At 39.6% G+C, this 18,445-nt stretch overlaps 1 protein-coding gene across 1 annotated transcript in view; it reads right to left on the minus strand.

The window, feature by feature from the left end:
* LOC121870405 (modifier of protein aggregation 4-like) overlaps positions 1-18,445 on the minus strand; it is a 73,020-nt gene that overhangs the window by 54,354 nt on the left and 221 nt on the right. The window contains exon 2 of the mRNA XM_042372242.1: positions 13,505-13,550. Coding sequence (XP_042228176.1) covers positions 13,505-13,541 — 37 coding nt within the window. The 5' untranslated portion in view covers positions 13,542-13,550. The remainder of the gene's footprint in view (positions 1-13,504; positions 13,551-18,445) is intronic.

An 18,445-nucleotide genomic window follows, 5' to 3' on the forward strand; every position in this document is an offset into this window, starting at 1 on the left:
AGAAAATTATCTCTCAGAGTTTCTACAAAAAGAGTAGCAGGATTATTCAAGTCATTCGGGGTTGACTCGTTTCTCCAGTCGATGTCGCCATAGTTAAAGTCCCCCATGATAAGGAGGTGGCTGGGGTTGAGCATCGCCGCATTGTTTATTAAGGTTCTTAAGTTCCTTTGATTTAGTGGGCCACAGTTCGGGGATCTGTAGATACACCCGACGATAAGTAAGTCCCCTCCCTTTAATTTAATTTTACACCACTTGGACTCTTCAAAGACATCCTCTCCCTGTACCCTCGCCTGGCTGGCTCTAAGGTCTTGCCTAGCGTAGATAACCACACCCCTCCTGCAGGATTCTTGAGTTAGGTTCGTAAATGAGTCATATCCAGCAATACTGAACTCACATTCCTCTGGGTCGATTCTCCTGTTCTTGTACAACAGTTCTACAACTCCTACAATATCTGGTTGGTGTACTCTTAGTAGTGTTTCAAACTCCTCCCTCTTATCAAGGAACGTGTCGGTATTAGTGTACATGACATTCAAGCCAGAATTTGTTCTCGGTAACGTCTCTGCTCTTAGTAATAAACCCGCTCCACCCACATTCTCAGAAGCTGCAGCATTTGCTAAGTACACTGTATTTTGCAGGGTGTGGTTAAAAATTTCATTGTTTACACGGCGCTCGTTCCCTCCTGTCCGGTAGGCTGAGCCGGTGCCGCCTCCCGGGTGGGGGGTTGAGTGGGTGGAGGGTGCACTGCTGCCCCCTGGCCCTGTGTCGGCACACTTGTTTCCACTACCCTCCCCCTGAGTATAACCCATGTGCACCTGTCCCCGTTCCTTCTCGACTCCTCCCTCTTCTGCTTCAAGTCCAGCAGGAGCTTCTTGTGCTGTTCCCTCTGCATTACCGTGCGGTCTGGGTGAATAAATACATCTCGAAATGCCTCGCTCCTTGCTAAGTTTTTTGCCTGCCGGATAACTTGCCATTTTTCCTCCTCACTCCCTAGTGTGATCCTGAGGGGGCGAGGCTTAACCCCCTGCTTTTGTCCCAGTCTCCTCACATCCTGAGGGGTTGCTGGAATCTTCAGAACCTCTGTGCAAATATTTTGAAACAGCACCTTGTCGTGTGTTTCCTTACTCACAGTTCCCTCTGCCTGGCTCTCTGGGACTCCAAAAACTATTACATTGTTCCTGCGCTGGAGCCGTTCCTGGTGTTCCTCCTCTCCCCTAACAGTAGGTCCGTTAATTTTCATTTCTTCGACACACTTTTTCAGAGTCCCAATCTGCTGTAGAACCTGTACTGATTCTGCATTACTCTCCGCCCCCCCCACCCGTGGCCCTCCTAATACGTCCGCATAGCTCCTCTTAGCAACCACCTCCATTCTATTAGCTACTTCCTCAGTCTTAGCAAGGATCTCTTTCTCAACTTGCTCCAGTTTGTCAACCAGCAGGGCTCCTGCTTCATCTATTTTCGTCCCTAGAGAACTCGTTCCCTTATGGATTGCAATCGCTTCATTCACCTTGACTATGCAGCCAGGGCAATACCAGCAACAGCCATCAAGCTTTACGGCAGTTAGTAACTTCCTAAACGTTGCATTAGTTAGGCCTGCATCCTCCATATCCGACGTCTCCCTGCAGTAATCACATACCAAACTCATGGTTGTTGTTGTTGTGGGGGGGGGGTGCAGACTGTGTATAGATCTACACCTATTTCAAAGAAAATAAAGAGAGAAAAAAGTACTTAGCTACTCTCTGTTGCCTATGGAGTTGTCGTCTGCGACTGCGTACACTGTATCTCCCTGTGAATGGTGTATTGTAGGCACAGTTTCAGTCCTTGAGCAAGCACACAATCAACATAAAATAAAATTTAAAGTCTCTGTGGCACCTATGACACGACTTGGTTTCAGCTGGCACGGTGCCTTTCCAGCTTGCTTGCTAGTGAGCGCTCACTTTAAGTTATTTACAACTTCAGCGGTCACTGATGACACTATGAACTATCACTGTGTACACTGTATCTCCCTGTGAGTGGTGTATTATAAACACAGATTCAGTCCTTGAGCAAGCACACAAACAAAATAAAATTTAAAGTCTCTGTGGCACCTATGACACGAATAGGCTGGCAGTTGTCCTTACCAGCTCGATTGCCAATATGTATTCACTTTAAGTTATTATAGTCTCTTCTGCATTCACTGATGACAACTATGAACTGATTTAACTGAAGGCACAGTACTACACTCCCTGGTTGGCCTTTATCACAGCCGTGACCACAACACCCTAAAAAATAAAATAAAATAAAAGCTTTGTCATGTGGCAGTGATTGTGTGGTTATAGGCCTGTGACCCTGGCTGTACCTCCAACTCGGTGGAAATTGAGTTTTCAAAAATACAATCGTTACTTAAATCATATATATTCATTTTTTTTACATTACTTTTACTACAGCTACAACCAGGGTCTTATTTTCTTAATTTTCCCGTGTAGAACTATCGTCCCAGACTCCCGCCTGTAAACACAAACGAAAACAATGGCGTCCCATCTCCTCGTGTGTGAACATCATCATATTAATTTATATTGTTTAAGGTGCATTCAGGAACATTATTTAAAGAATATAAATTGCAATTTTCATTAATTGTACTGTACAGTTTTTTTTTTGGGGGGGCGGAAGCCACACAAAAGATATGAAATGGTCACACTTGGGAATGCATCTCATTATTATTGCTTTATTTTAATGGTAATTAATGATTCACGATACAATGATTCACCTTACACTGTAATATTGGAGGACACATTAACGTCGTTATTCGAGACTTTGCTGTATTTCCGTTACAGTTATCATCATTAGGGTTTTTTTCTAAAAAGAGACAACATGGAATATTTCACTTATTCTCTGCACCTACGATCCCCAAATTTTTACTGTAGGTGTACTTGGTATCCCTTTATAACATATCAGGTGAGTTTTAGATTCAACTTAATTCAAGTGGTCACAGAGGTCAAATAGCATTACAAGTTCCAATGGTGGCATGTGTTTCGTCTTTCAATGTAGAAGGTTGTAACATGCTATGAATGTATGTTATAGCTCCCTATCAAACAGAGAGGTACTACCACCTGGAAAGATACTGAAAACATAATGTATTGTCTAATGGGAGACCCTGCTGCCATATCCCATCACAAAAATTGTGAACAAGTCCCAGGTTGCTCATCTGACTTTCTGCCTCCTTTACACACAATTGCAGGGTCTCAATTGCTTCTCTTACTTTGACAACACAACATACAGTTAACCTCACTTTACGCGGTTAATGTAACCCGGAGGGTCCCGCGTAAAGTGAGAAACGCGTAAAGTGAATAACATAACATATGGGATTAATTGAAATGGAGTCCGGGCCGATCCCCAAACTCCACTTTTTGACGACACACAACTGTTGTAGTAAAAATATTATCGTAACTTTATGATGGTATGCACACACAATTAATAATTAAGAGAAATATCAATAATATTAGGTTTTTTAACACTTACATTAGTATAAAAAATGGCTGGGCACACAGGGATGGGCGGTTGGTTCCGAGGCAGAGGGCAGATTATTGGCCCTCACCTGTGTCACTTGTATCAATTGTATCACTATCCACCACAGAGGCTTGCAGGGCCTCTTTGTCAAACTCCCCAAAGTCCATATAAGTCCATATCCTCACCATAATTATCACTATCACTGACTTGGGCCGGCTGTGGTGGGTGGCGGGTGAAGAACTGGTAATGTTTTGATGACTGGGCGACCTTGTGCGCACCATGTTCGCGCAGCTTACACAACATGGCGGATGGCGGGAGGTTTGGATCAAAAAATGGCGCGGCTCGCCAGCCGCTCTCCGCGTAAAGGGGTACACGCACCGCGGAATGTGAGCATCCTGGGTTCCGGCAGGGCACCGCGTAAACGTGGAAACGCGGAATGCGGGACCGCGTAAAGTGAGGGTTAACTGTACATACCTGTACAGTATATTTTTTCTCACTATTAATCTTTTTTTTCTATAGTTCTTTATTATTAATATCATCAGTTATTATTATTGTTGTTTTATTTTTAATTTTGTATTTTTTAATATAAATTTTATTTACTATGAACTAATGATTATTATTATTATTGTTATTACTGCATTATTATTAAACTTTTGCCCCTCAGACCCCTATGTGGGTCGGTGACCTGTGCCCGGGTGGGCTAATCCCCATAAAAAAAAAAAACATAAGTACCAAAAAGAATCCCCATTTCACCAATTTTTTGGGCACCATGGGATACCAAGTGAAAATCTAGTACTGTATGTGCAATATATGACTAATGCTTTTACTTGAAATAGCAAAATTTGTTAGAATAGTGCATCTAGTGAAGCTCTATACCAGTGGTTCTTAGCCGGAGGGCACGCCCCCCTAGGGGAGCACGAGTAATTTCCAGGGTGGGCGCAAACCCAAAGCAAAAATAAAGAATGGCCTTAGCAGGTAGGTAGGTAGGTAGGTAGGTAGGTAGGTAGGTGTGTGTGTGTCTTTATTTGGATTTTCGGAGGGGGGGGGGGCCTCTCGCTCCCCACAGATACTTCAAAATGTCGTAAATGGGAACTGTCAATCAAAATGTAAAATTCAACTAAAAGTGACTGAATTAAGGGAGTAGTAATGTCAGGAAGTGGACGATAATTTGACGAAGAAACGATAATTTTGAGGCTCCAGTACGATAATTCAATTTTTTTTAATTTTTAGATTCAGAATTTTATATGAAGGAAGGAGTGGGGGGGCTGGGGGGGGAGAGAGATGAGGACCAAATGCTATAGGGGGCACGACCCTAAAAAGGTTAAGAACCACTGCTCTTCACAGTACAGGTACCTGTATTGAATAAAACTTTTTTTTGTTTTTTTTTTACCAACTTTCAAAGGTCACCAAGACTAAATTGTAAAAAATGTACCTCAGTATTTGGTGAAAATAGTGGCATGGTTTATAGTCTTCGTTAATAGAACATTTAACTTGGTGGTTATGTCTATCTGGGCTAGTATGATTCTTACACCCAAAATTATTGCTATATTACCTACTTTCTGGCCAGTGTAAACTGCTCGGATACCTGAAATCATCAAAATTTTCTGCTACAGTAGAACGTCGATTTAAAGCGATTCAATTTAAGATTGTTGATTTAAAGTGACACCCACAATTAGGGAAAATGTTTTAATTTCAAGCGAATCTTTCCTATTTTGCGAGAGTCAATCTGGCGCATCATATTTAAAATTTTGCTCCAAATGTTTCTCTGGGCACGCTACACTGTCCTAAGGGCAAAGCTGTACAGTGGTCCCTCGGTTAACGAGCACAATCCGTTCTAGAAGGTTACTCATTAACCGAAAAACTCGTTAACCGAAACCATGTTTCAATGGGTTTTTGGGTAATGGCTCCAGCTCACCGAAAATTGCCTAAATTCAACAAAAAAGGTAGAAAAGTACACTTACTTTGAGGTGTGTATGTAGAAGGCTCCTGGATGATGACGATGGGAATTAGAATGGGGGTGGAGGAGAAGGGAGAAGAGAAGGCATTGGGGTGGAAGAGATGTCACCCCATGGCGCCATTTCACCCATAAAATTTTAGTTTTCTTGGTGTAATTCAAGATTATTTTCTTCAAATCAACACTGTACTGCATTATATATGGTCAATATGTAAAATAAATTTCCAAATGACCAATAATTTGCTTGCAAACACAGAAAAAAAGCATTTAGTTGAAGAGAGTCTCAAGCAAGATGTTACCTCCACTGAAAAGACACAAAGACTGACGCCTGTATGGTGTGTTGAGAGGCTGGATGGCGCGCATAAAACTAGTTTCATTACCTTCAATTATGTTCAATAATTGTTAAAATGACTAAAACATTTAATATTAAACTTTTAAAATTATTGAATAGTATAAACTTCTTGATATTTGCTAAAATGGTAAGGAATTTAAGCCGTAGAACCGATTACTGTATTGGCGGACTAATACTACAGCTGGTGGACCGCCAAATGCAAGCGAAAACATGTTCAGGTCGGCTCGTAAGAAACTCGTTAATCGAGGGATTGCTCGTTAACCGAAGTCAAGAAACTTATGGAAGCTAACTCGTTAACCGAAATCTCGTTAACCGAGGCGCTCGTTAACCGAGGGACCACTGTACTGTACATGTACTCAAAATAATGTACTAAATGATTAATAAAATTTTTGTCTTGTGCAAACTATAGCATGAGTATATTTAAATTAATCACTATCTTAAAAGAATTCCAGCAATGTAAATTATAGTCTCCCTGGTCACTTCTTTGACATTTTATAAGCAAAAAACAAACTCAAGCTAAAGGACATAAACAAATAAATACTTCATTAGACCTTGGCGCCAACTGTCACACATGTCACTGTCACTTCACTTCCCCCCATCTTCCCTGCCAGGGTTTGGTGTTCTAGGCTTAAAGCTTTCATCTTATATAATATCACAGACTAAAGTTAGAATATAATTTGCATTGCTGGAATCCTTGCAAGACAGAGAATAATTTGAATATAAAGGTCATATATTTTGCACGAGATAAAAATTTTTGCTCTTTGTATGTCTAATGCGAGCTACAGCATGTTTATATTCAAATTAATCACTATCTTATAAGAATTCCAGCAATGTTAATTATATTCTCCCAGGTCAGTTTAGTGACATTTTATAAGAGAAAACTTAAGTCACTCTTAAGGACATAAATAAATAAGCACTAGACTTTGGCATCAACTGTCAAACATATCACCACCTTCCCTCCCTCCCCCCATCTTCCCAGCCAGTAAACAGACCATTTCGCATCCCTTAATTTTAGCTGTGTTGATTTGTGTGTGTTTGTTTTAACATAATACTACAAAAAACAATGTTTTGTTTATTCTCGGAGATGGGCTGAGGTGCATCTGGGTACTCATTTTTTTTTGTATTTTGTGTTTCTCTCAAGTACCAAACTAAATTATTCCATTGAAACAACACTTTGATTTAGTGCGAATTCAGTTTAAAGCGACCTCTCTTGGAGAGTATCTCAGTATCTTATGTTATATCGGCGTTCTACTGTACTTCTGGTGACCAGGTAGATTTGACTGAATATTTTTTAGTGCAATATCGAAGTACAGTACTGGTAATATATATTTTAATATTAAATATCTTTTGAAATAATTTTGTCTTCACTTCATTGCAATTGTAGTTCATTACTAGCCCTACCTTTAACTAATCAAATTGTGATGACCTTCACTTAAAGACATGTTAGAGCAATATACAGTACAGTACAGGTACAGTATGTCATTCACATGTACAGTACAAGATCCCAGGTCAGCAGAAGGTCCTTGAACCTTTCTAAGTAATTTTACACCATATATTTGTATGTTTCTTTCTGTTATACGTACACAATAATATTGAATGCAAGAAAACTTATTTGTTATTTTTATAATATTTCTGAGTGCAACATCTTCTGAATTAAAAAACAAACAATTAATCCTTTCACCCCTATTTTCCAATACAGAGCCCCTATTTTATTCCATTATAAATACACACAACTATGCTGTGTTTTGCCAGGAAATACTATGCTTATGCCCAATTACCCCCCCCCCCTCCTCAATATAAATAACTGGTAACAAAAATAACTGACAAAAGTCAATATAATCTACACCAAAACAGGGTTCTAAGTAGGCCCCTAAGTAAGCAATATTAGCCCAAACCCATTACTTTTTAGTCAAGTTATTACAAAATCATGCAGTTTATGAGCTGGGTAAAAATTTGGAGTTGCCAGAAAAAAATTACATGACCTCAGAACCATTTTTCATCACAGATTCCTGACTACTGTAACTGGAATAAATAAATACCACATGCCGCCAGTCACGGTAAATTGTACATGTAGTTCTTGCGTTATTCGCTGGTAATGGATGATTTGCCAATCAGAGCACACGCATGGTAAAATAACATTAGTAGGAACTTGGCTGATCACAGAAAATATCCACCGCACAAAAACAAAGGGTTTAGAGGAAGCCGTTTCACACTGACCAGACACGACATGACAAAAACACCAACTGTCATGTCTGGTGCGGTTTAGCTGCACTTTGTTGTGGCCAGTCAAATTCCATACTTCAGGGTGAGGATGGTTGAGTGTGATGCAGAGGTTGATTTCACTCACACAGGAGAGAATGACAATTTATGACTCCACTATTATCTACAGTACATGCAGTAGGAAGGTGGAATATATGTACAGTTGCGGACTCTTCCACGTTGAACACCCAGCCAGACGACCAGAGAAGTAGAATCAGCTGACGATCTGGTAACAGTGTGCGCGCGGGGGTGGGAGGGTTTGGGGAGGGGGAAAGATGGGGGAGTACTCGAGTTCCATTTTGCATAATTTAATCATATATTATTTCACACACAAAAGAGTGATGGAAGTGGAAGAGGTGATTATGGTAAAGGAATACATATTTACAGTAGCATTAGGTTGTTTGATTTATTGGAGTGTACTGTAATTGGTTATCTCTAATCTAAGGCCCCAAAGCCAGAGAAACGCGTAACCTTTACCTCCCCACACTACTGCTACCTTTCTTCGGGTAAGGACAGATTGGGAAAACAGGTGCCAGTCAATGATTGATATCAACCAATTACTTAGTTATAATTATTTTCCAAATCCAACATATAACTTTTAACTGACAGTACACATTTTTAGGTGATTCAGCTGCTCTTATATGCACATCATATTTCATGAAAGCATTAATAGCGCATAATGAAAACATACTATGTTGTACGTCATGTTTCGACCTAGCCTCGCACCGGGTAAACCAAAATGACCTCTTTACACTTATCATTTTAATATGATTCTAGTGGAATGGTGCTACGAAAAATACTGACAAGTAGTTGCCAATGACATGTAGGTGCTTAATGCTATCCTTTATAATGTTAGGAAGTTACCTTGTGGCGCTGGGCCATCTGTAACGCACTCATGCGCACACACATACCTTATCCTTTATTTTCACAGGTAATTTATAGACATATGTAAAAAAAAGTTTCAATATATAAATGCATCTGCCCCTGAATGGAATACAATACAAAATAGTGAAAACAATGATAATTTGCGTGTTCATCACATAAGTGTCAACAGTCAAACTTCATCCGAGGTATTGTAGTGACCCTAAAAATCATAGAATTCAACAGAAAGCTGTTAGACTTCAAGATGAACCGTCGTGACACCCAGTTAGCTTTGAGAAGTTGCATTGTGGGCCTGTGAGAAGCTGGACTCTCTATCCGAGCCATATCCCATGAGCTTGGAATATCAGCCGCTACTGTAATCAAGTGGATTAGAAGATGGGAGGAGAGTGGCAACCTGAATGACCTTGGTAAGTACTGATCAGACTGACATGTTACTGGTGATTACAAGGCAATCAAATATATTTACAACCCTTTCACTAATGCTGTTGCAATTCGAAGATTTGCGGCTGGACGTTAGCGCTAGAACTGTCTGGAGGCGGCTTCATAAGGTGGGTATCCACCACAGGATTCCCGCCAAGAAAGAACGACTGACAGAGGAACACCGTGCTGCCAGACTAGCCTTCGCTCGTCGACATGCTGACCAGTCTCTGGAATTCTGGGACAGAGTTGTCTTCACAGACCAAAAGATCTTTGCATCAACCAATCACGGCAAAATATACATGTGGAGGCGCAACAACACGAGGTAACAATAATACACCTAGACCCCGACTTACGACGGGGTTAGGGACCCAAATCCAGGTCATAAGTCCGACATGGTCGTAAGTCCGACATAGATAAAAAAAAAAAAAAATTTTTTTTTTTTTTTTAATAAATAATCTACAATGAAATACAGTACAGTAAAAGTAATGAATAATGATGAATGGATACAGTACAGTGAAAGTAATAAATAATAAGGAATGGATACAGTGTGACTGAGCACTTAACCTTTAATGTAGTCAGCTGAATGCACATGGGGCCCCATAATTTTCTAATTATACATGGAGACTACATTAACTGGAAACGTTTCGGTATAGAAAATGCGTGTCATTTAAAAAAAAAAAAATTTTTTTCTTTTTTCATCTATATCTGAGGCGGTCGTAAGTCCACGTAGTCGTAAGTCGGGGTCTAGGTGTACATCATTTTGTCCAATTAACAAATGCAATAAAACAAACTAATACCCTGTACAAAGATTCGACCTTTTATGAATTCCTACACTTATGGTAACATTTCAGGAACTGCTGTATGTAAATTATATGCAAAGGTTATAAATCAAGTAATCCTGGTTTTCAGACCTGCTAAAACTACAAATCCAATCCTATGATATAAATAAATACCACCACTACTCACTCGGAAAGGCACACGTCGATAATGAGTATGCGTATTTATTTGTCCAGCAATATTCTTAATAAAATACCAAATTGGAAACCATTAAGTTGCTAGTTATATATTAAGCCAAAGTAATTTTCTAGAGTAAAGGTTTCCAGCAATACTGATAGTTACACAAATTATAATGCATCATGACATTAACAGCTGAAATTTCTAACAACAGGTATGACCGTGAGCATATTTACAAGGAGGTTCGTGGCAGACGCAGCACCTGTAATGTGTGGGGCTATATGTCTGTCCATGGTGTGGGGAGCTTGGTTCAAATCGACGGGAGATTTACAGCGCAGAAGTAACTGGACATTTTGGATAATTTTTTCTTGCCCTCTCTGCAGGAAAGAAATTTCCCTTCCCCCCTGGACCTATTGTTTTCGTTCATGACTGGTGCCCCATACACACTGCTGACCATGAGAATTTGCAGCTGCTGGATTGGCCTTGTCAAGGGCCTGACATGAACCCTTTGGAAAATTTATGGGCGAATATTGTGAACACATGGAAGCCCGTGAGGGAAAAACATCTTCAGAGTTGTTTGCCCACACCAAGGCAGAACGGGAGGTATTTAGGGCCAAACATGATATCCTCTGCAAACTTGTTAGATCAATGCCCAAAAGACTTAAAGCTGTTATCAGGTGGGTGGACAGGATACTAAAGTAAAGAATTTATGTCAGTGAAAACAAGCCTTTTCCAGAAGTCCAGTGCCTAATGCCAACAAACCAAGGCAAGTCTGCTGGCACGGTGTTCCTCTGTCAATGATTTCTGATGCCCAAGTCCAACCTCATATCGTCACTTATTAGGACAGCCTTTGTGAAAGCAAAAATCTAACCACCTCTCATGAGCTTCGCTTTCACTAGGTCATCTCTCGTACTTCTGAGTGAAAAATGCAATAAAAATTTGTTTACAGTATATGCTTTATTTTCTCATTAATAATAAGGGACTTTTATTTTCCGTTATGATAACAATCACAGGTTTCATTTCACGTAATAATACAACTTCCCATACTATTTTTTATTGCAATATTCCTATCCTCTAGAAATAAGTTTATTATAAGAATGGGTATTATAACTACAGGTAAATATTTGGTCAACATCAACCATTGACTGGCACCTGTTCTCCCACACTATTCTTACTAAGAATTGGTGTGGGAAGGTTAAGATCACATGTTTCTCTGGCCTCCAAATTTAGATTAAAAATTACCATTTACAGTGAAAAAAAATCAAACATTGTAATACTACTGGAAAAAAACTTATTCCTAAATTTAATAATCCCTTCTACTTCCAATACTTTATAATGAATAAAATAAAAATGATTACTGTATATTATGCAACATGCAACTCAAGAACTCTCCCCTTCCCACCCCAGTACACACACACACACTGTTACCAGATCGTCAGTTGCTTCTACCTCTCTGGTCGTCTGGCTGGGTGTTCATGTGGAAGAGTCTGCGCCTGTAAATTTGCCGTGGAGCTTAGCAAGCCGAGATACAGTATAATAAATATACCCAGTATATCTTCTTGCAATGCTATTTTGAAATGAATATGATGGTGGCCATCACCTGTGGTGATGTGTCGCATCAGTGTGAATTCAACTGTCAATCACGACAGGTAATTTGGAAATTATTTACGACTGACCAAACGCCAATTTTTCATAGAAAACAATTTTAAAAACACTTAAAATTCACTGGGATTTATAGTGAACACTATCATAGTATAGCTCCTCCCCGACTTATGACCACCCGGACATACGACCGCCTCAGTCATACCAAAATTTTGTCAAATTACATATTTTCGAGTCCCAACGTCAGTGATTGCGCGGTGTACAGACAAAATTTTTGTTTGTAATTCACTTTAAAATGGCTGGCAAGCTTAAAAGTGAGAGTTTTGTGGTGCTGAGAAGAAAAAGAGACACCCATTTTGGATTTTCTATGTATTATTTAAGCATTTTCGACTTACGACCTGGATTTGGGTCCCTAACCCTGTCGTAAGTCGGGGAGGAGCTGTATTGGCAAACGTGTTAAACAGAGGCATTGTTAGAAGACCTCACCAATCTACCTAACCTTATCTAACTCCCTAGCCATAGGGCTCCGTTCCCCTGGCATATTAAAGAGAAAGAACTTGCTATGATATGGTGCAAGTTTAAGTTTTTTTTTGTGGACGTGAAAGCAGCCGTCTGGACTGTGCGGCTCATAAATGGACTAATATACAACTCATGACCGTCAGCTGTTCAGTAATTAAGGATTTTTTTTTAGACAGTTTAGTAAGCTGATTACCGGTACTTTCACTTCTATTCACTTTCTTGGATAAATGCTTAGTTTTCTAGAGAGTATAGGCAAGTTAAGATACAGGTTAGGTTAGGTTAGGTTTGGTAAGCACATGATTTCAGCCCTTTTAATATTTTTTCCCAACATAATACATATCCTCTACTAAAATCGGCTAATGTGGAGGACTTCACAGTCGACGAGTTATTTGTTTTAATGTTTATATTCTTAGTATATTTTCATCAATGAGTTCTGGTATAATTATTATTTTTAGGGAAATTCCTTCGTTTGGTAAATATTTACACAAATAAGTGCGCACTACTTGTTTGGCGCTCACTACATTTTGTCTTTCTCAGCGGTTATGCAACGGTACTCAGCCAATCAAACGCCATGCAAGCCGAGCTCTGTCGCTCTCTGCTCAGCCAGTTCAAATTTCACCATGGCATGTGAAGGGTGTCGCTGTTCATATACAGTAAGGACATTATTTGTGAATTCTGGGGGAAAGTCGATCTGACCCTTCAATTTTTTTACAGTTATAGTCTTATTTATGAATGTGTTCGTAAGGAAGCATTTTCAGTTATACTGTGAAATTGAGCTGGGTTTGTCATCAGTCATCAATCATTCACCACTTCCTCAACACCATGGCTCGGCGATTCCCGTCTCAGTAACAGTAAGTTCGCCCACTGTGGGTGTTCAGCTATGCTAGGTAAAGTTAGGCTAAGGTTTGGTTAGGTTAAAGTTAAGGTTAGCTTATGTTGTTAGGTTACATTGAACTTTTAAATAAACACTTTTTAACACATTTGCCATAACTACAATAGTGTCCACTATAAAACAGTGAAATTGCGGAGTTTTTAAAATCGTTTTCTATGAAAAACGGCGGTGAAAATAATAACCTTACCCATAACTGTACACTGGCGTTGATCGAAGCGCGTCATTATGATTGGCTGTTTACATCCGGGAATGCAGCATCATCACCGAGAAGACAAAGTAGTGTGCACCAAATTATCTACTGAATGAATAATTTTCTAAAGAAATTATTATCACATCTGAACTTACTGACAAAAATATAACAAGAAAATAAACATCAAAACAACTACCTAACGCATCTGCAGGTTAGTCATAAATATTAGCCGGTGCTTTTCTCATATGATCATATGGAAAAATTTGGAAATCACTTTTAAAAAAAATAAAGAAAAATAAAACCATTATATTACTTACTATCATCCAATGAATATGTGGAAAATTGAACGTAATCGAACAACAACTCCTGGTGTTAGCCGTCTGCCCTACTGTAACCTTTATTTTTTTTCTGGATTTTCATTTACATTTTCCTGAGCAAAGTTGTATATAGAACGCAAAGAAACAAGATCTATGCAATGACTTTGGTGAAGAAAACACCCACCGATTTTTTTATTTTTTTAAACTAACCTCTGAGCATTATAATGTGGTCTGGCAGTTCTAAAAGGGTGTTACTATAGCGTGAGGTAGGGTGGTCCAAATCATAGGATGAAAATTTGAAAGTTGTCTGAACCAAGCGAGCACATGGTGCCCTCGTTGCACTTCATATACACAAGCTGTGTATAAAATTTGAAGAAAATTGGAAGATGTTTAGGGGTCCCGCAAAACATTTATTTATTTTAGTCTCATAAAAACTCTAGCCCACCTCAGGGACGATTACAGGGAGCTCATTGTCCTGTCCTACACCTTCTTGGAAGAAATTCCAGAGGGAGGTGTGAAGTTCAGGGCACCTGGGGCCTTCCACCAAGCCAGATGGATGGCAAAGGCCATTTATGCTCTTAAGATCTTCCTCTTCAGAGAGCAGTTCACCCTCACTGCTCACGAAATGCGGGACCCCTGAATATTGACATACGGAACTGAAATTTTGCCCGAAGACATGTTTGGGGTAAAGTTATTAGGGCAACATGCGTCTAAATTAAAATTCCAACTTTTAATTTTTGGACCACCCTAGCGTGCAGTCTACAAACCTATCTTTAGTCGGTAATTATTTACAACTTCACCACCACTGATTTTTCAAAGAGGTCAAAATTTAAAACGTTGCAATTCCACAGTGCTTTATAGTGGACAGTGTCTTAGTTATGGCAAATGTGTTAAAAAGTGTTTATTTAAAAGTTCAACTTAACCTAACCTAACTATCTGACAGTATTTATGGCTTCAGTCGTCCAGATTTCCCAGATGGCCAAGCGGTAATAATACCAACCTAACCTAGCATAACTTAAACACCTGGCATGGGCTAACTTGCTGTTACTGAGACAGGAGAAGTGGCAAGCCACGGCATTCAGGAAGTGGTGAATGATTGTGCAGTGGTCTGGGTAGAAAACACAGGAATTCCCCATACTCCGAGCAGTTTCTTTTGGAGGGAAGGGTGCAGTGGTCTTCATAAAACTGAAGGGCGAGACAGCCTTTCCCCCAGAATTCACAATAATATCCATATACGAACAGTGACATCCTTCACATGCCACGGTGAAATGGTATTATTATCGTTTCAGTCACCCAGTGAACTTTATGATTTTAAGTTTTGGAATCGGTAGTTTAGACACTTTTAAAACTCATTTCTTCTGTAGCATTTCTTCCACAAATGATTAATTTCAGAGAAAATTGTGATTGTTGGAAATTTGTCTTAAGTTCCTGTTCATGTTACCACCTTCCCAGAGAGCTCCTCTGTGTTCGTTTGTTGGTTACTATGCTGCATTACATGTGTAGTTGTTCTTTGCACGTTGAGTGGTGGGTATGATTTTTGATCAACCACATCACAGCTCGGTATAGGCCCCCTGGCCCCACCCCCGCTTGAATTTGAATTTATTTCCAAGATGTCTCCCTTGTACAATGACTGTGATGTGAATTTCCACATCGATTATTATGGTAAAGACAGAAGTGTGGAAATTTCTAAAATACAGTGTTTTACCTACGGAAGTTAATTGCACAAAGTTTAACCATCCTTGTAGATACAAAGTTGGAAAACACCTTTGGTACTGAGGGAGGAGAACTGTTATTCCTAAGGATGAAGGACAATTATACAGTGTCACACTACAAAGAAACATTTCTCTACAGTGCACATCTGGACCCATGAAAACTGATCTTATTTGTCAAGCATTGGCTCCAGAAGGTCTGGGAACATCATACATTATCAAGTGCCTGCACCTGTCTCCCAATACAGTACAAGTGTCGACTGGTGCAGTTTCTGTTCGTAAGTGACGGAGGATTGGTTTGACCATCAAGAGCCAGTAGGAGGCCCTGGTGTCATCATGGAAATAGTCAAATTGCAATTTGGCAAGAGGAAGTACGAATGAAATCTGGTTGTTTGGCAGCACTGAGAGAATCTGCAAGTAGTTTTTCGCCATCCCACTCGTAGAACCTTTTGGCTGTAAATGCGACACTACCATGTTGATTCTGCAAATCAAGAAATACAGTATATACAGCCAGGGTCAACTGCTGTTAGCGACAAGTGGGCAACCTACAACAGCCTGAAGGAGCACGGATACAACCACCAGGCCATCAACCACTCTGAGAATTTTGTTGATCCACATAACCCAGCCATCCACACTCAGAATATCGAGCATCTGTGAAGGGATCTCAAGGAGTGGGTGAAGCGACCTGGCAACAAGTCCGCCTACTTCAAGGAGTACTTGGTGTGCTACTTGTTCATCGCGCAGTTCAGCAAGGACATGTTTCAACACCAGTTCTTCATCACTGCCAGCAAGGTGTACCCCCGCAGTTGGAGGTACAGTGGCCAGTGGATAATGAGGACCACAACTCCAAGTCTTCAGAGTCTTATTAAGGTAGACACACAGGTGGATACGTTAAGTTGGGTTATGGATGATTCTGACCTTCATTTCTATCACAAATTACTATTTTTTGTAATTTCCCCAATCCCAAACCCCTGGTTCCCACTGGGGGTTCCCCATTATCATTGGATATAGGGGGTAGCTCATAAAGTAATGATTTGCGGTAGAAATGAAGGTCAGAATCGTTCCAAACAAAAAAACTCGGAAAAATATAATTTAAACTCCCAAATGACCGAAAAGAAATTTCTACAGATAAAATTTGAACTAACAGAGCAGAAAGCTGTAGAGCGCAGGAGGCACGATTGGCTGTGTACTGCCACATCACCACCGAGAAAAACAAAATATAGTTCATGCCAATCAAACAAGTGCATGCCTAGTCGCTTAATTATCTACCAAACGAAGCAATTTCCCTAAAAATTATTACATCAGAACTCACTGATGAAAATATAGTAAGAATATACACATCAAAACAAATAAAGCATTGGCGGTGTAGTCGTTTATATAGTAGTTCGCACAACATCCCTACCCCAAATCTATTATCATATTCGAAAAAGACATCTAATTTTAAGATAATTTTCTTCGATTACATTACCGTCGGAAACGCATAATAACGGAGATAGCGTATGCCAATTCTTTTCTATTTAATTCCATTAATCTGCCCTTCATAAATCGACAGGCGCATGCATTCCTGTAGGGTCCGACTAATTACCCAAATGTACCCGCAATGAAATCAAATAATGGTCCTACATGAATAAATCGGACTGTCAATCACTTCTTGACTAGTATTTGGTGTCACAAAGTAAAAATAAATTGGAAAACTTAATTTAATCTGAGTTAATAGATCGAGTGCATGTACCTAACCTAACCTAACACAACTCAGATTAAATTAAGTTTACCAATTTTTTGTGACTTTATGACACCAAATAATAATCGAGAAGTGATTCACAGCCCGATTTATGCTTGTAGGACCATCATTTGACTTCATTGCGACTACATTTGGGTACATTTGGGTAATTAGTCAGACCGTCCCTGTACACGTCACGCGGCCAATCAAAAGCATTCTTTTTTTTGCCATATCCGACGACGAACCGGAACCAGGCCCTTCACGTCAACGGTCCTCAAGCCTATTAGAATTTTGGATTCTAATTTTGTATAAGGTAAGAAATAACAGTGATTCCCTCATAAGGTGACAGTCTGGTTATGTATAAACACAGTGAGAGGTTAGGTCAGGTCATCCCAAAAAAGGTTAGGTTTATATGTTTTCTAGTGTTTTTGGTTGTGTTTTGTATTCACTTGGCCATGATTTTTGTCGGAAAATACTTGTTTCTCTCCCCCACCCAAAACCCTGGTTCCCAACAGGATCTCATTATCTTGTTGGGGGGTAGAAGGGGACGATAACTAAAAAAACAAGCAATTTCTGACAGAAATCAAGGTCAGAACCAATCAAAACACAAAAAAAATAGATAAACATAGTTTTGACTTTCTAACAGGGTTGTGTGAACTACTATAAATGTACCATATATATTATCTCTTTAGTCTAACCTAACCTAACCTGACCTAACCTATGCTAACTTAACCTAAATATATTGTAGACTGCATGCTATAGTACCACCTCTAAATGTTTATTGTTGTTCAAATCCATTTTTTTACAATATTCCGCACTCACTTCAGTGGGCCACACCACCTTAAGAGTAAACAGAAATAGAAATACAAACCACAGAATTCTGACATGTCTACATCAGACTCATATTAGTTGCAAGATTATGAAACACTGTCTTCTATAGTAATAATATGGTCACTTTGATGGTTAGTCCTTTCATTGACAATTATACCACTTTCTTCACATGCCTATATATTGTGCTCCTAAGGGGAACAAACTATGTAAATAACTTTTTAAATTACACTTCTAAAAGTAGAGCGCACACAAGGCTGCTAAGTTCATAAACGATACAAAATTTTGCAAAGTGGTGTAGCTGACAGTGAACAGACACAAGGGCCACCACACACCACCTCGCATTCTCTTCCTTACTTTAATA

The sequence above is a fragment of the Homarus americanus genome, unplaced genomic scaffold, assembly GCF_018991925.1.
Source record: "Homarus americanus isolate GMGI-L3 unplaced genomic scaffold, GMGI_Hamer_2.0 scaffold40856, whole genome shotgun sequence".
NCBI classification, from domain to species: domain Eukaryota; kingdom Metazoa; phylum Arthropoda; class Malacostraca; order Decapoda; family Nephropidae; genus Homarus; species Homarus americanus.